This window comes from Salvelinus fontinalis, chromosome 2 (genome assembly GCF_029448725.1).
Source record: "Salvelinus fontinalis isolate EN_2023a chromosome 2, ASM2944872v1, whole genome shotgun sequence".
Lineage (NCBI taxonomy): Eukaryota > Metazoa > Chordata > Actinopteri > Salmoniformes > Salmonidae > Salvelinus > Salvelinus fontinalis.
In genome coordinates this window covers 80,158,467-80,179,480 of record NC_074666.1, presented here as the reverse complement: position 1 = coordinate 80,179,480, position 21,014 = coordinate 80,158,467, and the positions used below count along the sequence as shown (strand labels likewise).

General features: G+C 43.3%; 1 protein-coding gene across 2 annotated transcripts in view; it reads right to left on the bottom strand.

The window, feature by feature from the left end:
• LOC129828287 (integrin alpha-3-like) overlaps positions 1-21,014 on the bottom strand; it is a 44,194-nt gene that overhangs the window by 4,120 nt on the left and 19,060 nt on the right. For both annotated transcript variants that reach the window (XM_055889470.1, XM_055889471.1), the window contains exons 2-21: positions 14,014-14,141; positions 13,629-13,720; positions 10,565-10,808; positions 7,695-7,790; positions 7,139-7,370; positions 6,744-6,937; positions 4,816-4,904; positions 4,450-4,586; positions 4,200-4,277; positions 3,979-4,046; positions 2,966-3,102; positions 2,634-2,780; positions 2,285-2,382; positions 1,905-2,073; positions 1,423-1,506; positions 1,211-1,290; positions 992-1,069; positions 782-884; positions 520-696; positions 156-278 (exon numbers count right to left, since the gene is read on the bottom strand). In XM_055889470.1, coding sequence (XP_055745445.1) covers positions 156-278; positions 520-696; positions 782-884; positions 992-1,069; positions 1,211-1,290; positions 1,423-1,506; positions 1,905-2,073; positions 2,285-2,382; positions 2,634-2,780; positions 2,966-3,102; positions 3,979-4,046; positions 4,200-4,277; positions 4,450-4,586; positions 4,816-4,904; positions 6,744-6,937; positions 7,139-7,370; positions 7,695-7,790; positions 10,565-10,808; positions 13,629-13,720; positions 14,014-14,141 — 2,554 coding nt within the window. The remainder of the gene's footprint in view (positions 1-155; positions 279-519; positions 697-781; positions 885-991; positions 1,070-1,210; positions 1,291-1,422; positions 1,507-1,904; positions 2,074-2,284; positions 2,383-2,633; positions 2,781-2,965; positions 3,103-3,978; positions 4,047-4,199; positions 4,278-4,449; positions 4,587-4,815; positions 4,905-6,743; positions 6,938-7,138; positions 7,371-7,694; positions 7,791-10,564; positions 10,809-13,628; positions 13,721-14,013; positions 14,142-21,014) is intronic.

Genomic DNA, 21,014 nt, shown 5'->3' with positions numbered 1-21,014 from the left:
GTGCATAATGTGACCGACAGGGTTCAAACCCAGGTCTCCTGCTCACCAGAGGAGAGCATTAGCCCACTAAGCCAAAGCCTAGGCATTGGCTCAGGGAGACAATTCAATGCTTCAGGTTCTAGGCTTATGTATAAGATGGTGGGGACGGCCCTCACCAGTTTAAAGGACTTTTTGCGAGTTCCCTTCAGATTGAGGGAGGCCCGGGGTTCTCTGGGGTGCACCTCCTCTGTGGAGCCCTCCTCTCGCTTCCTTCTCCTCCTGGCTTTGCTCTCTGGTAACTATGAGGAAAAGGAAAACAATCAAAAAGGCACAGACCTCATAACTAAGTGTTATAATATTGGAACATAAAAGTAGCTGTTTTTTAGGTGTTATATTGACAACAACATTATCAACTGTGGACCTGAAGTCCATCTGAAACCATAAAATTGGGAACACATTAACGTTAATATACCAGCTATTGGGATTCTGAATGAACGAAACACCACTGAAATAGCCCTGATAATACTCCAACAGGTTTACCATGAGTTTGAGTGGGTTGACGATGGCTCCAGGAGGCACACAGTGAGAGTCTGACGTCCCTTTGGTCTGGATCTCCGTCAGGTACAGCAGCCACTTGCCATTGGCTACCTCCCAGGGCCAATCAAACTCCACCTCCAGGTTTCCAAGGTTACCCAGCGGCTTCCCAAGAACATTCACCTATGAGAAGAGGCATCATAGGTAAATTTAGGATCCTCAGAGATGCTAGCAAGGATTGTTTTTGAGGTAAAAAAATAAATAAAACCTTAAATGTGAACTCCACAGGACTTCCAACATCGCCGGCAGTCTTCATGCCCGATTCTCCCATGATCTCCCCACTGAAGTGAGTGTGATCTGTGTACTGGGCACTAGAATAGAGGCAGTGACACTGAATCAGATCCCTGTGATATACAGTATGGTGCTACCTAATGCCTATAATCAAAACATGCCCTTAAAACGACTCAAAACCACTTACAGTGCAAAAGACGCCTCCAGTGTATACTCCACCACCATGACAAGAGGCAGCGGTTGTACATTGCTCTGTTCACTCAACCTGAGAGAGGACAAAGGTTGAGAAGCAATTACATGTCACAGATGATTGTAGCCGGGTCAGTCCAGAAGCAATGCCGTGATGAGGGATGGTGTATGTAGGTAATGACAGTAGGAAGTGTACATAGAAGAGAGGGACATTTACGTGGAAAGCTGCAGCGTAGAGCGAATCTCTCTGGTGTCCAGACTGATCTCAGACGTCTGAAAGATGATCAGGACCTGATCCTGGAAAACAGAACGGGGTAGAAATCCACATTTAAAACCCTATATATGGTACCATGTTCCCATCCCACTTGTATTGTATCCGCTGTGGTCCAGACGAAGTAGTGGAGAGTACTAGTTTAAACTGGAACCTACCATCTGGTTGCTGGTGAATGGGTTCCCCAGCTCACACAGTACAACCATATCCTCTGCTGAACACTTGATGGCTGGGTTGTTGTTCTGTGGAACATAGACAACCATTTCGTGAGGAGAGAGGAAGTAGTCATTTTTTGGGGACAACTAGCAAGTAATCGTATCTGTAAATCACCAATCAGAGAACCAAAAACATGTGGTTGTTTACTTACCCATAGCTTAGCATTAGCATCGTTGCGTGCAAAACAATGGGTGTGATAGAACTGTTAGCCTTCTAGCTAATTAACTCTGTTACGCGCCATAATAGAGGCTCCGCGGTGAAGTTTCCCCTAGGCACAGGTCTAGGATCAGCTTCCCCACCCTCAATCCTAACCTTAACCAATAGTAGAGAATATGCTAAAATGACCCAAGATCAGCGCCTAGGGGCAATTTCACTCTATTACGCCAAAGAGCGACACCAGAGTAGCACAGCATAGCAGGCTTACCTTTGAGCGAAAGGCAGAGTAGATCAGTGACGGGGGAATGGTGACGTTGAGCATGGCATTGTGAGCGTCCTCTGCCGGTTTCCCTGGCGACTGGAAGTTGGTGACGTCCACGACCAACATGACCTTCTTGACACTGGCGCTGTACTGGAGGATCTGGTGACCATCATGGCTGTACAGGGACATTCACAACACACAGAGTTAACAAAGATTACATTTTCTCTTTGATTTGATGTCTTGGTCACTCTAAAAACGACTTACAGTTTTCAAAGTCAACCTCTATGGTTTACGTTCCTCTCAAGCCACCAATCATATAGCTGATGACACTTTGAACTATCCCTCCTATACCTCTAGTCATGACCTTTGACCTCTGATGACTGTACCTGGGAAAAGGTGTCTGCTCTTCATTGGCAAACTCTGCCTTCATGTGCAGGTTACTCTGGCACGTATTGTCCTGGCCACAGGCTTTCTGGAAGTGAATCTGCGGGAGTGAGGGAGGGAGTGGGATAGAGAAAGAGGGGAGGGAGAGTAAGAAGTTGAAAGCAAGTATACTTATTCTCTATGGAGCTAATATTATTTTCATCAACAGTGTACAAAGCGTGGGCAGTAACTGAAGAGGCACACACACAAATAGTATAGTGGAGATTCTGTGTAAAGGGGAACTTTCAAAACAGTATTATGAGTAGTCGCACCTTGGTATCAAACATTAACTTAGTAAACATTAGGTCTAACCTCCTTTTTGACATGGCTGGCCTTTCCCTCTCTGAGCACAGGGAAGGCATCCAGGTTCTGCAGGGACTGCCGGGCTTTGGGATGCCCCTCATGGAGGGATACGTTCAGGGAGAAGACTACGGGCTCCACCTTGTCTCGGATGGGACTCTACAGGACAGACAGCGAGACATGGTTAGGGTAACTCCCTTTGCTATTTTCAAGCATTTATCCAACACATCTCAACAAGCAGATCAACAGTAATGATACAGGGCTTTGGCCCTGGTGGAGGAGATTAATTCAAAACCAAACCCAGTCCATGGTCACAATAGGTTATGTCGGTGACAGTTCCTTACCACTAGTCCGAGCCTCAGCGTTTTGCATTTGGCAGCTGGCATTGACAAGAAACCAGTGTAGCTGTCCAGGCCATTGTCTTGGAAACGGACCCGGTGGTTGTGCCGCGTTAGGTCGGCTTCCACAGTGTACTTCACAGCTGAGAGGACACGGGACAAAATGCTAGAATACATACTACAGGGAATTTCATAACAATTATTTATTCATTCATTCAGCAGCTTTTATCCCCATTGTTTGAATAAAAATATGGCTTCAATGAATAAAAACAATAAGAGCAAGTAGGCTTTGTGTACATTTGAAATCACATGAAACCAACAGGTGTGTTTGCGTACATACTGTGTGCCAGACATAAGATTTATTTAGATAATAATATTAGTTATCTGTCATTTGATTTATGATTTTGGTTACAAAGGAAAGGGGACAAAGCCAGTGATGTTATAAAAACCATATTTTTTGAGATGTTATGTGTGTGTTTCTTGACAAGCTCATATGTTCAAGGGTAACAATGGTGGGGTTTGTTTTGCATGGCCCAGTGCATGGCCCGGGTGGGTGGAGAATGGTCTAAAATGAGCCAACTCCGCCCACATGGGGTACGGGACAATGCAAGGCGAACTCCAACAATGTCTTGCTAATTTACACCCTCCTCCCTTTTGATGAACAACCTGCGCTAATTGGCTGGACTGTCTTGCCAATCAATCACTTTCACCAATTAGTTAATAGCTAGGCACAAATGAAACCAACAGTCACAATGGCCCTTTAGGACTCATGTTAACGCGATGCATCCTCGGCTTACAATAGTACCTTGGGGATAAATAAACTGTATTGAATTTAAATCAATTGAACCAAATTTAATTAAATGGACTAAATTGAATTCCATTAGCTCCGGAAATGACATTCATACAAGTTGGCAATCTTGTCATAAGATCACTTGAATGACTGTTCTACGCTAAAATAGCAGTTTTAGTGTGAGAGCAGTGGTCATCTAGTAACAATGTTGTAACAGAACCACACTCACTGACGTTCTTCCTGAAGTCCTTGTCCCCAGTGCTCAGTGTGTAGTTGAAACAGACCTCCACCTCCATACTGCAAACACAGAAAAACATACTCAAATGGCCAGGGATTCCCTATTCAGGGTCTTTACATGGGTTGAATCACTATTGCTGAAACATTGAGTATCCTCAAGCATTGAAGAGAGATCATTATGTCCAAATACCATTACACCAAACAAAATCTTACCAGTTGTCACAGTCTTTAGGGTCCACAATCTCTGGCGTCACTTCAAGAGTTTTAATGAGGTGAATGACTGGGCGGGCCCTGATCAAATAGATAGCAACATGAACATATACCATACATTAGGGATTTATGGTTGATACAATAGATCTGCTGTGCATTAAACAATATGTCTGGTCGAAGGATGAGAACTGAGAAGGCCGAAAACACAATATACATCTAAATGCAACAACAGATCCTTGTTGTGATGAGCTACCTCAGTAAGGCTACGCGGTCGTCCAGTGAGCCGACCACCATGTCGGGGTAGCGGTTCTCATCCACATCCAGCCCTCCGTTGATGGAGTAGCCAAACGTCTTGAACCCACCTCCAGCTATATCCTCCCCCTCAATCACCTGAGGAGAGGGAGGTCAATACAACGACCAGATGTTGCAACAGAAATCGCTCCTCATCTGTTCAGCTCTGCAGCTCTCCTCACCATGAGCCCCATAGGATGAATTTACCCGTAGATGCTGATCTAAGGTCAGTTTTACATGTAATACCCTTACGGCTAAGGTTAGGAGTCAGGGAGGATCCTAGATCCTAAGGGTGTGTGGGTGTGTGCCTAAGGGTGTGTTTCCATACCTGACTGGGCTCCTGAGAGATGCCCTCAGCACTGCCTGTCCAGATGAACACCCTGCCTGTTCCATGGAACGGAGCGCCCACCGCAAAATCTGTGAAGAGGGAGGGGGAGAGCGAGAAAGAGATAGAAATTATAGGCTCTTGTGTCTCCAACAAAGGTCTTCAAAAGCCCTGTTCCATCACTGAGTGTCAGGAATGTTCTATCCATTCAATTTAATGTCAGCACTCAGCACTGAGCCAATACTTAGTGAGAGTGAAATGTTGTCAAAATCCCATTCAAACAGCTTTGATTCATGTCAGAAAGGCACATGATAGATTTATAATACCAGTGTCATAGACATTATGGTGATCTACTGTATAGTGTTCAGGACATAAATGTTGTAAAAGGATATATGTGGCTTATTCTTAAATACTGTACTCTATCTTCTGAGAGATTAAAGGTCCAATGCAGCCGTTTTTATCTCAATATCAAATTATTTCTGGGTAACAGTTCAGTACCTTACTGTGATTGTTTTTCATTTTGCTAGGACTGTCTAGGCGTGGCCTGAGTGGGGAGGGGGAAACTGAAAACTAGTTGTTATTGGCAGTGAGGTTTGTAACTCTCTTTCTTATGTAAGGGATGAACGCCGAAGTTCTGTACTTTACCTTGGAAATGTGGATGACGCAGCGGAGTTCATTTTTCCAAGTTAATGTACAGAACGGAGGTGTTTATCCTGCTTACACCACAGTTGCCAAATAAAACAATACTAAAGCACACATTTACCGGTAGAAAAAAGAAAAAAAATCGGTTGATATTTCCATTTTTATAAGAGAATTCATAATTTCTCATATTTTGGTTTGTTTGATATTTATTACATTTACATTTAAGTCATTTAGCAGACGCTCTTATCCAGAGCGACTTACAAATTGGATTTATGGCCCAGTTGTTTGTTCTATATGTTCTATATGTTCCGTAGTAGCCATGCTCGCTGGCAACGTCATTGTACCTTGCTTGCTAGTTACTATAGCCAACTAGCGATGGCTAACACAGTCACAACCTCCGTAGCCAGAATAACAGCAAAATAGCTGCATTTGCATTCGTTTAAGCGGTTTTCTATTGACATTCATTTGGATACATCCATAACGTTGAGCTGATGATGCCCGATTTTGCCAGTTCATTACGAGGAGATCGCACTGCTTATCAAGCACTAGGCTAGAAGCTAGCTAAATAGTTAGTTGCTAGCAAATCTGCCAATATGACAACTGAATTGAAAAATACCGTTGCTGAAAACAGTTTGTCAAACTAGAAACGTGGAAGGATTTGACAGCATGGCGCCATTTGCTTTGTGACTGCAACATAGGGGCCGGAGAAATTCATGTTCATCAATATGTCTCTGAAAAAGCAAAACAATGCTAGCTAGCTAACTAAGTTCTTCCTCGTTGGGCCTGCATTTACAACCTATCCAATTTCGGTTTGTGTGATTGTTGGTTTAGCTTTCTGTAACTTTGTAGCAAGTAAGGTCTGTATGTGTAGGCGTATATTGCGTCAATATTGCAAGGTGTCCGATATATTTTCAACTTTCCAGATATCTTTTCCAACTGTCCCGCTATCTGGTTTTAATGTCCATTCTAGAATGCCCTTCTAACCAATCAGAAACAAGTATTCAACAACGCTGTGGTATAATGGTCTATTAGGACATTTACAGCCGGTTGATGTCACCAGGCAGTTCAAAACTCAATTCCACCAAAACAGGCTGAAATTTCAGTCAGTTTTTCCAAACAGCTCTTGCACTAAAAGTGCATTATTATAATTTTCACAATTTCACAATTTTATTCCAACCTCAGTGGAAGTATATATAAATCCCATTTTTGACTGCACTGGGCCTTTAACTACTTTCTATCCTAGGTTCTTTGTAAGTGTGAGAAAATGTTGGTTTATTTAAATATTTTACCTTGAAAGCCATCTTGATTGACATCTCCAATGGCAGCCACAGCCATTCCAAACGCAGAGTCTCTAGGGCCTCGGAGTATGATGCTGGAGTTCTGCCGGAAGGAGCCGTTCTCGTTCATATAGACGTACACCGCTCCACCAAGCTCCTTCTTCCGATCAAAATAGAACGGGGCTCCGACGATCAGATCCATCCAACTACGAAAATGTGCAAACAAAGAGTGTTGTTTCATTGACAGGGTTCAGTCAATAGTATTTCAATTAAATCAATTCAGGAAAAATTGATATTGCAGTTAAATTCATTCCAAAATACACTAGATCAATGATTTAAAACAAGTTACTTATGTCCCATGGGGATTAAGAGGAGTAAGTAAGACTAAGTTATAATTCATACTGTACCCATCATTGTTGAGATCTGCCACGGCTAGGGAGTTCCCAAAGTATGAGCCCATCTGCTCGCCTCTCAGGGTGAGGTAGGGTTTCAGCTGGTCCCCGTCCCCTGACGTCGACTTCTTCTTCACAGTCAGAATGACCGAGCCTTTGGCGTCATCCTTGTTATCCTTAGGAGCCCCTGTCACCACTGTGTCCTGGCTCTGGCTGAGGAGGCCTCGGCCCTCTGCCACCGAGTAGCCTGGAAAAGAACAATAACAAACAACATACTATTACTAACTTTAAAAAATACTATGTCTAACTTACGTGATCTGATCTTAATCTTAAGAAATTGTTTGTAAAGTAGAGAATCTTGCACATGCGCAGAAGGTACGGCTGTTTAGCTATCGGGAAAATCTGGCCATGCAGCCACTCTGTTCTAACTACTACATACTGACGTACTAACAACATAGGTTAACTGACAACAGAAAACGCACACATCATGTTTCACTGTTTACTTTAAAAACCCGTTCAATTCAAATCTGTATATAGAAGTGTCCAGGGTAAAGCAAGAAAAAAAGCGTACCTATGTAAATGTGCCGTCGATTACCAAAGTTGGGGAAGCTGCTTCTCTTGGTGTCATAGATGACATTTGGATTCATCCAGGAGACATGAACATTGCCTGAAATAGAAGCAGAACAACACACTGACATTTTAGAACAAAATATGAAACAACCACAAAAACTGACACGATTAGCATGACAAGGACCACATGTGTTGACTATACCGCACACACAGACCAGGCTAACATACAGTCATGACCATAATTATTGGCACCCTTGATAAAGTATAAAAAACAATACAGGAAGATCCACTTGTGGATCCTGGCAGAGGCAACCAGGTTTTTGGATTACAATTTTGCGGTACTGGGTAAAGTTCATGATGCTGTTGACCTTAACAAGGGCCCCAGGACCAGTAGAAGCAAAATAGCCTCATAACATTAAAGATCCATCAGCATATTTTACAGTAGGTATGGGGTTCTGTTCTGCATATGCATCTTTCTTTCGACGATAAACCCACCACTGGTGTGCGTGGCCAAAGAGCTCTATTTTCATGTCACCTGACCATAGTACCGTTTCCAATCCAAGTGCCAATGCCGTTTAGCAAACTCCAGGGGGCCATACTTGCGAACATGAGAAAAAGTTTAAGCAACAGCCAATTAAAATCATCGACATAGTTGCACCTGATCACAGGCTACATGTTAGCTGTTCCCATCGCAAAACCTTGTACATTTAGCCCTATGTTAACCCTCACCAGGTGGCCAGGATTATTTCCTCTAACAAATTTCGCATCAGCCTGTCAAAGATCTTAAACTGTTTCTCCACACACCAATGGCATTTCTTAAAATACGTCAACCTGGCCACCAGAGGGATATATTTAAAGCTGTAAATTCAAAGTTTACTTTTGTTCCCCTTCACTTTGTCTGTCTCAAGTGTAGAGTAGCAATAATGCATGATCATCGCATTCATGACTAGGCGACTTACTAATGTTACCAATTCATAAGCCTCAATTCGTCGGGGCGTGGACTCAACAAGGTGTCGAAAGCGTTCCACAGGGATGCTAGCCCAAGTTGACTCCAATGCTTCCTACAGTTAGTTGTGTTTAGTTGGTTGGATGTCCTTTGAGTGGTGGACCATTCGTGACACACACGGGAAACTGTTAAGCGTGAAAAACCCAGCAGCCTTGTAGTTGTTGACACAAACCGGTGTAACTGGCACATACTACCATACCCCATTCAAAGGCACCTAAATCTTTAGTCTTGCCCATTCCCCCTCTGAATGGCACGCATACAGTACACAGTCCATGTCTCAATTGTCTCAAGACAAAAAATCCTCCCCTCCATTTACACCGATTAAGGTGGATTTAACAAGTGACATCAATAAGGGATCACAGCTTTCACCTGGTCAGTCTATGTCATGGAAAAAGCAGGTGTCATTAATGTTTTGTACACTCAGTGTGTACAGTAACTAAATCCCACATTTTCGCTTACCCGTTTAACATACATACATGTGCTTTTACGGAGAAAATATAAAGGACTATACAACATTTAAGTGTATCATACATTGTGAAAAAAAAGTTGAAGAGCATTATGTCCTTGACAAATAGCTGTAATAGCTGAATTCGAACCGGATCTAATCACGGCCACCTGGTGAGATTAGCATAGGGCTAAATGTACCAGGTTTTGTTTATAAAGCAGTCCTGCATAAACTTCAGCCGTACCTGACTTCATTGTTAACATACAGAATAATGAGATACTAGACGCGGTCTCAGGGATGGCTAACTGGAGATCCCTTCGATCGCCACTGAGTTAGGTAAATCTGCTTTTTCTTTGCTCCTTACTTGAGGGAGGATCTCAAAAACTCTCTGATAATGGATGAATTGGTGGCTCTAGGGCAATTCAAAAGGCTGACTGAGGTTTGTTTTATATTATTGTGTTTTGCTTTTTGTGTATTGATGTGAATATTGATGTGTATAGTGATGTGTAAAGTGTACTGATGTGTATGCAGGGCTCATCTGTGAAAGAGACATTGGTCTCAGCGTGACTCCCTGTCAAAATAAAGATGAAATATATCTTTTTTTAAATGTGATGAGAACAGCTAAATCAATCTTGGTTGCAGATGCAAGTTGCAAGTGGCATCATCTCAAGCAACTTTGCTGATACACAAAAGTTATCCAAACGTTTGGTAAATTGTAACAGCATCGATATAGACAAAATGCTGGCTGTACAATTTAGCTATATTTGCAAACCATGTCTTACCAAGCTAGCAACGAGCTAAGCTAGCTAGCTATATAGTGCAGTTCATGTTGGACTATTTCAGTTGAAACTGGACAGAGAAACATGTGGGGGGTGACACACCGAGCAACCCAGATGCAACTTTGTTGCAGGCAACATACATTGCGTCCAGATTGCTTCGTGTGATATCGGCTTAACATGTAGCCTTTGATCACATGCAACTGCGACGACAAATGTAATTGGCTGATGCTTAAACTAAAACTAAAAACTTAATGATCTGGAAGGATTCTGTATGGAGGAATGGACTGAGATCCCTCCCAATGTGTTCTTCAATCTCATAAAGAATTTTACAAAAAGGCTCAGTGCTGTTATCCTCGCAAGGGGAAGGTGCCGGAGTATTGAAAACACGGGTGCCAATAATGTTGTACCCCTATCTTTGTGAGAGAGAAAAAAAAAGTTTACTTGTTAAACAAAATATTTTTTCTCAGAAAAATTATATTAATATAAAAGATGTTAATTGTATTATTTATTTGATACAGTTTTTTTTTTCTCATCTTTATCAAGAGTGACAATAATTTTGGCCATGATTGTACTTAACTTTACTGGCCATATTGTCCCTGTGGGATGTATTTTTTTGCAGTCTCAAACAAATCTATGCCTACCTTGCCACTCAAAGCTGCCAGGGGCGCCCACAATGACCTCTGTGTCAGTGATGGCAGCAGAGATGCCCATGTTGCACATGACTTCGCCTGTGATGTCTTTAGTGTGGCTGCACACCTGATCAGGGTTCTGCCAGTGCATGTCTGTTTCATTATAGTTCAGGTCGTTACCACGGATATAACACTTCCCAATCATCTGACGCAGCTTCAATACGCCATGTAACTTCACAAAGCGATGGCCACAGGTCTGAGAAAGAGAGAGAGAAGGAGAGAGAAAATCAGATTTGATCCTCTTTGTCTTGGTCATTCAATACTTGGCCACTTAATCAAGTAGTATGATACAGTAAGTTGCCAGAGATAATCATTCATATCAATATTGAATGCATTTTTTGCTGTAATTTACACTAATCTGTTCAGTAAACTCAGAAAGGAGAGTTGCTGGTCTGGAGGGTCACCAGAGGATTGACTGATGGCCTCTTGAACCAATTTTTTATTTGATGTATTTCACCTTTATTTAACCAGGTAGGCTAGTTGAGAACAAGTTCTCATTTGCAACTGCGACCTGGCCAAGATAAAGCAAAGCAATTCGACACATACAACAACACAGAGGTACACATGGAATGGCCATGGTGGCGAGGTAAATACAATATAGCAAGTAAAACACTGGAATGATAGATTTGCAATGGAAGAATGTGCAAAGTAGAAATATAAATAATGGGGTGGAAAGGAGCAAAATAAATAAATACAGTAGGGGAAGCGGTAGTTGTTTGGGCTAAATTATAGATAGGCTATGCACAGGTGCAGTACTCTGTGAGCTGCTCTGGCAGCTGGTGCTTAAAGCTAGTGAGGGAGATAAGTGTTTCCAGCTTCAGAGATTTTTGCAGTTCGTTCCAGTCATTGGCAGCAGAGAACTGGAAGGAAAGACGACCAAAGGAGGAATTGGCTTTGGGGGTGACCAGTGAGATATACCTGCTGGAGCGCGTGCTACGAGTGGGTGCTGCTATGGTGACCAGTGAGCTGAGATAAGGCGGGGCTTTACCTAACAGAGACTTGTAGATAACCTGTAGCCAGTGGGTTTGGCAATGAGTATGAAGCGAGCACCAACCAACAAGAGCGTACAGGTCGCAATGGTGGGTAGTGTATGGGGCTTTGGTGACAAAATGGATGGCACTGTGATAGACTGCATCCAGTTTGTTGAGTAGAGTGTTGGAGGCTATTTTATAGATGACATCACCGAAGTCGAGGATCGGTAGGATGGTCAGTTTTACGAGGGTATGTTTGGCAGCATGAGTGAAGGATGCTTTGTTGCGATATAGGAAGCCGATTCTAGATTTAATTTTGGATTGGAGATGCTTAATGTGAGTCTGGAAGGAGAGTTTAGAGTCTAACCAGACACCTAGATATTTGTAGTTGTCCACGTATTCTAAGTCAGAGCCGTCCAGAGTAGTGATGCTGGACGGGCGAGCAGGTGCGGGCAGTGATCGGTTGAATAGCATGCATTTAGTTTTACTTGCGTTTAAGAGCAGTTGGAGGCTACGGAAGGAGAGTTGTATGGCATTGAAGCTCGTCTGGAGGTTAGTTAACACAGTGTCCAAAGAGGGGCCAGAAGTATACAGAATGGTGTCGTCTGCGTAGAGGTGTATCAGAGAATCACCAGCAGCAAGAGCAACATCATTGATGTATACAGAGAAGAGAGTCGGCCCAAGGATTGAACCCTGTGGCACCCCCATAGAGACTGCCAGAGGTCCGGAAAACAGGCCCTCCCATTTGACACACTGAACTCTACCAGCGAAGTAGTTGGTAAACCAGGCGAGGCAATCATTTGAGAAACCAAGGCTGTCGAGTCTGCCAATAAGAATGTGGTGATTGACAGAGTCGAAAGCCTTGGCCAGGTCGATGAATACGGCTGCACAGTAATGTCTCTTATCGATGGCAGTTATGATGTCATTTAGGACCTTGAGCGTGGCTGAGGTGCACCCATGACCAGCTCTGAAATCAGATTGCATAGCGGAGAAGGTATGGTGGAATTCGAAATGGTCGGTAATCTGTTTGTTAACTTGGCTTTCGAAGACCTTAGAAAGACAGGGTAGGATAGATATAGGTCTGTAGCAGTTTGGATCTAGAGTGTCACCCCCTTTGAAGATGGGGATGACCACGGCAGCTTTCCAATCTTTGGGAATACGATACAAAAGAGAGGTTGAACAGGCTAGTAATAGGGGTTGCAACAATTTCGGCAGAAAATTTTAGAAAGAGAGGGTCCAGATTGTCTAGCCCGGCTGATTTGTAGGGGTCCAGATTTTGCCGCTCTTTCAGAACATCAGCTATCTGGATTTGGTTAAAGGAGAAATGGTGGGGGCTTTGGCGGGTTGCTGTGGAGGGTGCCGGGCAGTTGACCGGGGTAGGGATAGCCAGGTGGAAAGCATGGCCAGCCGTAGAGAAATGCTTATTGAAATTCTCAATTATAGTGGATTTTTCGGTGGTGATAGTGTTTCCTAGCCTCAGAGCAGTGGGCAGCTGGGAGGAGGTGCTCTTATTCTCCATGGACTTTACAGTGTCCCAGAACCTTTTTGAGTTAGTACTACAGGATGCAAATTTCTGTTTGAAAAAGCTAGCCTTAGCTTTCCTAACTGCCTGTGCATATTTGTTCCTAACTTCCCTGAAAAGTTGAATATCACAGGGGCTATTCGATGCTAATGCAGAACGCCACAGGATGTTTTTGTGCTGGTCAAGGGCAGACAGGTCTGGAGTGAACCAAGGACTATATCTATTCCTAGTTCCATTTTTTTTTTTAAATGGAGCATGCTTATTTAAGATGAGGAAGGCACTTTTAAAGAATAGCCAGGCATCATCTACTGATGGGATGAGGTCAATTTCATTCCAGGATACCCCGGCCAGGTCGATTAGAAAGGCCTGCTCGCAGAAGTGTTTTAGGGAGCGTTTGACAGTGATGAGGGGTGGTCGTTTGGTCGCAGACCCATTACGGATGGAGGCATCTAACAGAAGACGGTTAGGCCTATCATTAGCATCTCTATATGTTTCCTGTTCCTGCAGACAATAAGTTACTCACCAGAATTCGGCCCCCTGGCTGTCTTTGGCTGGCCACGGTTACCCCCAGCCACATATCCTCCACTCTGTCCTCACCCTCAATGAGGTCGGGGTCTGAAAGGTCACAGTATATCACACCACTCATCATCACTGTGCTTTGGGTTTCATAACAACACAACAAAAAAGGCATTTGTTTTAGGAATCAGAACAAATTACTTATGTTCCTCTTCAAATCCCTTATTTCAGTTGATTTGATATTAACATTTCCTCTGTGGTGTTCTAAATGGATAGTACCTTTGTGGAACAATCAGTATCTATTCTTAGTCCAAATGTACTATATTATTTCCTTACATTTTTAAAGCAGAATTAGCAACTCTGAGCAACAACAGCAAAAACACAATGCCTACCTGAGCCAATCAGGTTCATCCTGGTGCAATCTGATTGGGCAACGTTTACAGGGCAGGTATACACATCTCCTGTTTCACTGGCCTTCACGCCAGACTCTGCCTTCTCTTTCGGTGCGCCAACAAGTAGTCTGTGGATCCAAACAAGACAAAACAAATCTGCGTTTACATTTCAACCCCAAGATTAGCCATCTATAGTAGATTAGCCATCTATAGTACAGTATGTTAAACTCTCTGACAACAGGGCACCACACGCATGTCTGCAGGAGATCAGATGATACCCAGTGGTGTAATGGCAGGTATACGCAAGCATGCGCAGTATATACACTTTTTTTCAGTGGGCATTGCCTATACTCCCTTCTTAATCCCCACAAGTAGTTTACTCGAGGTATACGCGGTATCAATGAACAAGGCTGATTTAACACATCAGAATGTGTCGGTTCAAATGTTGATGAACTATATTTCTCCATTTTAAGCGCACTGCGTTAGAGATCTAAAGATGCAACGCCTATTATGGGTCGCTAACATGACTAGGATAATGCCTTCGGCTGCTAAACAATGAAGGAAAGCTGATTTGAAAAATAGGCCTATAGAACAGGAGAGCGCATACGAGGTTTCTAAAACGTTTCCCTCAACATTTCTACGGTCTTATTTTGGCTTGGCTACTTTGAAGCAAGGTAAGACATGCCTCATAATATGAAGTAAAACATCCAGGTTTCAAACAATTAAGGAACAGGAAACATATAGAGATGCTAATGACAGACCTAACCGTCTTCTGTTAGATGGAAAGGCTTTCCCAAAAACCTTCTCAATGAAATGCTAAAGCAGCCTATGCCTACCTGGCAGAATGATATCATGATTATTTGCATCAATCCAGTGGCCATTTTGTTTTGCAAGCTCCATCTCATGTCCGCTACAGAAACACTGCTATCGAAATAACAGTGCTAAGTGCCTGCACACTTGAATTAAAGGGAAACTACAACTCAAAAGTGGTCTCCTGATGGGGTTTAAGCATTGATGTTGACTTATATAATAATTTGAATTTCTATATTTTTTAATCAATTTAAAAAATTTGACTTTGAGAGCTAAAACCTGAAAGAAATGGGGAAAAATCAGAAACCTGTGAATTTCTGACTCATTTGACCTCCTCGTTTATCTATTTCAATAGTAGGCCTACTATTAGACTACTTGCACAGTACATCTTGGCTTGTCCTGACTGTGAAAGACCAATATGGGATTCATCATTTTAGGTAATTCAGAGTATATGTCACTGTTTCTCAGAGGGCGACTTTACTTCGTCGGGTGGGTCGTTTGGGAAAATGTTAGCAAAATTAGAGTATATCCACTACACCATTGATGATACCATGTCAACAATGCGTATCCACTGATCCATTGATAACTGCCACCTAATTGGCAATCTGATCAGAGGTATTTCACCATACAGACATGTGGCATTGTGTAGCGGAGAGAGTAGTAATTCAAAATGTCTTGTTTCCTTTAGACAGAGAGTCAAATGTATGTATTTGGATTAAAAGGTGTAATAACCAAACAATTTGAGCTGTCCTCCCTTGCTTCAATAAAAGATAGATGTAACACAGATGACTACCCCTGTGGAATAGAGCGGCAGGCAGCCAAGCCAGGATGTGTAGATTCTTCCCTATCTCACTCTCCTTCTCGTTGATATGCTGTACACACTGCAATGAGGTGGGTACTGATGAGGAGGAGCCGGGGACAGGTCAGACACAGAGAAGTCAGACTGGAGAGAGGTAGAACGAGTAAACAGAGGAGAGACTGGGGAGGAGGGAGAGAGACGGCAGCCAGACAATGACAGACGGAAGACAGGGAGGACCAGTGAGGAGTTCTGAACTGAAGGGCACCTTTCTCCTCCCATCCGTCCCTCCGAGCTGTCTCATCCAGTTTGGGGGGGTCTAATTTAATTTTGTCGCCCCCCCTCCCCTCACCCAGGACCCGGGTTGGGTTGTGTCATGTGCCTCTAAATCAGGTTTGCCTGACCAGGAACGAGGAAATGAGCATGTCAAGTAAAGGGTGAGTGAGCTGTGGCATACAAGGACAAGACAGCATCCAACCAACTCAAGGCAATCAGTCTCTTCTCCTTTAATTCATCATTCCTTTCTCTCTTTCTCTCTCCCTCTCTCTCTCTCTCTCTCCAATACGTCTTATTCATAAGTCTCATTCATAAGTCGCTTGGGATGTGGATGGGACATTGGAGAAAGAAACATCAAGCAATTCCACGCAATATTCATTCATAACAAGCATGCATTATAGCAAAGACACTACTGTGGCACACGATGATTCTATAAGGAATCCAGAAATGGGAAAAGTGTCAAGTGAGAGCTCCTCTGGGTTAAGACGATCTGTACATTTGTAGCATCAAAGACAGATATTTCAGCTTTGACTGTAGTATCTAGACCCTGGCAGACATAAATGTTCAGAGCTCATCAGTCAAGTTGAATAAATGCCAGTCGTCACCAAGGCGATGACAGAGATAATAGGGAGGACATTTACTGACTTCCACCAATCAGGCTGTCTAGTTACACAGATAATATTATCACAAATGCCACTGGCCCACTGGAGAGAAGGAGTAGAGATACACATACCAGAGAGTAGAGGAGGATCACTACTGATCAGTGTGTGTGTGTGTGTGTGTGTGTGTGTGTGTGTGTGTGTGTGTGTGTGTGTGTGTGTGTGTGTGTGTGTGTACTTGCATGCGTGCGTGCGTGTGCGCTTTGTGTGCGTACATGTGCGCTTACGTGCCTACTTGTGTAACAAACACAAGGTAATTGTTCCACTCATCTGACATCTGACCTGGGAGTGCTCTCCCGCTACTTTAGCAAAAGGAGCTCCAGTACTGGCAGCTGGGGGTACTAGGAAGGAATGCAACACTACCAGCAGACAGGCTAATGATGTCCATGCCGGCGTGCTCTGCATGCTCTCCATTCTCACTGTACTGTAAGACATAACAGAAGAAAGAGTCCTTCAAATTCTTTGAGCGTTTGCTTGAGCCTGCATTGAGTGCCTGATGGGTTGGTGGTTTTTTGGAATAATCTATTGGTTTATTGAGTCAGGCAAGCACAATCGAGCACAGATAAAGTATTTGAAAGGATTTCAAATACTATTTGAACCCAGGCCTGAAAAGAAGACATGATATTAGAGCTAATCAAGCCCTGGTGTGTCTTCTCTACGGAAAACCCCCATGAATTTCTCATGTCATCTCATGTGAATTTAATTTGATAACGTGGCAACGTGTACAAGCAACATGTGAAAACATTTGAGCACATGTGAAAACATGATCTCATTTGAAACAAATGTGACAACACGGGGATGCAACATTTCAATGTGATACCCTGAAACTACGCGTGACAACATTTAAACGTTCTTCACATCAAAATGCAATTCCACATGCGAGAGTTAGATTATCACGTGAACATTTGTCACGTGAAAGTGCAAATTCGATTTTCACTTGTGAAAGTTTTTCATGTGTGAATGCTAATTCCACATGTGAGTCTACAATTCACATGTGCGGTGAAAACATGTTATTCTCCTCACATGTGAAAAGGTGGTGTTAACATTTAACATGGGAACTCTACACTGAGTGTATAAAACATTAGGAACAGCAGGTGAATCCAGCTGAAAGCAATGATCCCTTATTGATGTCACTTGTTAAATCCACGTGTATCAGTGTAGATGAAGGGGAGGAGACAGGTTCAAGAAGGATTTTTAAGCCAAGGGGACAATTGAGACATGGATTGTGTATGTGTGCCCTTCAGAGGGTGAATTGGCAAGACAAAATATTTAAGTGCCTTTGAACAGGGTATGGTAGTAGGTGCCAGGATTGAGTGTGTCAAGAACTGCAACACTGCTGGGTTTTTCACGCTCAACAGTTTCCCGTGTGTATCAAGAATGGTCCAACAGCCAAAGGACATCCAGCCAACTTGACACAACTGTAGGAAGCATTGGAGTAACATGGGCTAGCATCCCTGTGGAACGCTTTCGACACCTTGTAGAGTCCATGCCCCGATGAATTGAGGCTGTTCTGAGGGCAAAACGGGGTGCAACTCAATATTAGGAATGTGTTGTACTCTCAATGTACATTGAATACATGTGAACATGTAGTTTCACATGTGAACAGCTGAACTCACGTGTCTCTTTTGTTTTCACATGAACATTTCAGCTCAACGTGTGAAAACAGTTATTTCGCATGTGAAATGTCATGTTTTTTTGTTGTAAGGGAACTAATTAAATGTTATCGGGGTTTTAAGGTAGGTGATACGCTGTTGAGTTGAATGTGTTATAAAAAAAAGGTGTACAAATCTTTAATCAATGACAAAATGATTGCATTTGACATGATCACTTAGTACTGACTCTTCAATATGACCTCACCTGGGATTTGAACTCACAACCTCTGGATTACAGTGATCTTTCTGCTTGCTGCTCGTACACATTCATTACTTATAACATATCTCTGCACCTGGAGAAAGAGTGTCATCTGCACTGCTATTTTATTCACCAGTTAATCTTACTATTCTCTCATCATTGATTTCATTCACTTATCTTAGCAATTCAAGGGTTTTCTGATAGTTGTCTAGGGGCGTATTACTTCCGAGGGTGTGTCAGTCGTCTCAAATAAAACGAGGTCAAGGACCTCGGCGTTACTCTGGACCCTGATCTCTCTTTTGACGAACATATCAAGACTGTTTCAAGGACAGCTTTTTTTCCATCTACGTAACATTGCAAAAATCATAAACCTTCTCCAGAAATGATGCAGAAAAATGTATCCATGCTTTTGTTACTTCTAGGTTAGACTACTGCAATGCTCTACTTTCCGGCTACCCGGATAAAGCACTAAATAAACTTCAGTTAGTGCTAAATACGGCTGCTAGAATCCTGACTAGAACCAAAAAATGTGATCATATTACTCCAGTGCTAGCCTCCATACACTGGCTTCCTGTTAAGGCAAGGGCTGATTTCAAGGTTTTACTGCTAACCTACAAAGCATTACATGGGCTTGATCCTACCTATCTTTCTGATTTGGTCCTGCTGTACATAGCTACACGTACGCTACGGTCACAAGATGAAGGCCTCCTAATTGTCCCTAGAGTTTCTAAACAAACAGCTGGAGGCAGGGCTTTCTCCTATAGAGCTCCATTTTTATGGAATGGTCTGCCTACCCATGTGAGAGACGCAGACTCGGTCTCAACCTTTAAGTCTTTACTGAAGACTCATCTCTTCAGTAGGTCATATGATTGAGTGTAGTCTGGCCCAGGAGTGTGAAGGTGAACGGAAAGGCTCTGGAGCAACGAACCACCCTTGCTGTCTCTGCCTGGCCGGTGCCCCTCTTTCCACTGGGATTCTCTGCCTCTAACCCTATTACAGGGGCTGAGTCACTGGCTTACTGGTGCTCTTCCATGCCGTCCCTAGGACGGGTGCGTCACTTGAGTGGGTTGAGTCAATGACGTGATCTTCCTGTCTGGGTTGGCGCCCCCCCTTGGGTTGTGCCGTGGCGGAGATCTTTGTGGGCTATACTCGGCCTCCCTCTAGTGGTGTGGGGGCTGTGCTTTGGCAAAGTGGGTGGGGTTATATCCTGCCTGTTTGGCCCTGTGTCCGGGGGAATCATCGGATGGGACCACAGTGTCTCCTGACCCCTCCTGTCTAAGCCTCCAGTATTTATGCTGCAGTAGTTTATGTGTCAGGGGGCTAGGGTCAGTCTGTTATATCTGGAGTACTTCTCCTGTCTACTTCTCCCGGTATCCTGTGTGAATTTAAGTATGCTCTCTCTAATTCTCTCTTTCTCTCTTTCTTTCTTTCTCTCTCTCGGAGGACCTAAGCCCTAGGACCATGCCTCAGGACGACCTGGCATGATGACTTCTTGCTGTCCCCAGTCCACCTGGACGTGCTGCTGCTCCAGTTTCAACTGTTCTGCCTGCAGCTATGGAACCCTGACCTGTTCACCGGACGTGCTACCTGTCTCAGACCTGCTGTTTTCAACTCTCTAGAGACAGCAGGAGCGGTAGAGATACTCCTAATGATCGGCTATGAAAAGCCAACTGACATTTACTCCTGAGGTGCTGACTTGTTGCACCCTCGACAACTACTGTTATTATTATTATTTGACCATGCTGGTCATTTATGAACATTTGAACATCTTGGCCATGTTCTGTTATAATCTCCACCCGGCACAGCCAGAAGAGGACTGGCCACCCCTCATAGCCTGGTTCCTCTCTAGGTTTCTTCCTAGGTTTTGGCCTTTCTAGGGAGTTTTTCCTAGCTACCGTGCTTCTACACTGCATTGCTTGCTGTTTGGGGTTTTAGGCTGGGTTTCTGTACAGCACTTTGAGATATCAGCTGATGTAAGAAGGGCTAAATAAATACATTTTATTTGATTACTCCTGACGTTTTTCTTGGGTTTATTATACAAAGTCCAAAGTGTATGAATACAGGAGCAATCAGTCACTGACACATAAATAGTGGCATAGCAGGAAGATCAGAATGCTGTGAAGCAAGAGGTTGAGAGTTCAAATCCCAGGTGAGGACATGTTGAATAATAATTACTATATAAATAAACATACATAATGTAGTCATATGTAAGTGGGAAACACTGTGGCAACTTTGTGACATTCCTGGGACATCCTAGCACCTTTTTGTTTGCAGGGCATCATGTGAAAGTTTAAATCCACATGTGAAAGGTTATGTGAAATATCACATGTGAAATGTTCCAAAACAAAATGGTTTCACATGCGAAATCATGTGTTTTTTCCCCGTAAGGTTTATGCCCAATTGCCCACTGAACATACCTCGTACGCAATTGCATAGGCAGCCTGCCTTCTTCCCTGCTATATGATATTACATGCTTGGACAGGCTGCTTTGCTTGCTTGGATTGTTAGGATTTCATCCGTGTTTGGGATGTTTTTCTTCACTTCAAAGTATTTTCTAACGTTTTGCACCTTTGTTCCTAGCAACTGCCCTGTGATACACATTATAGGGG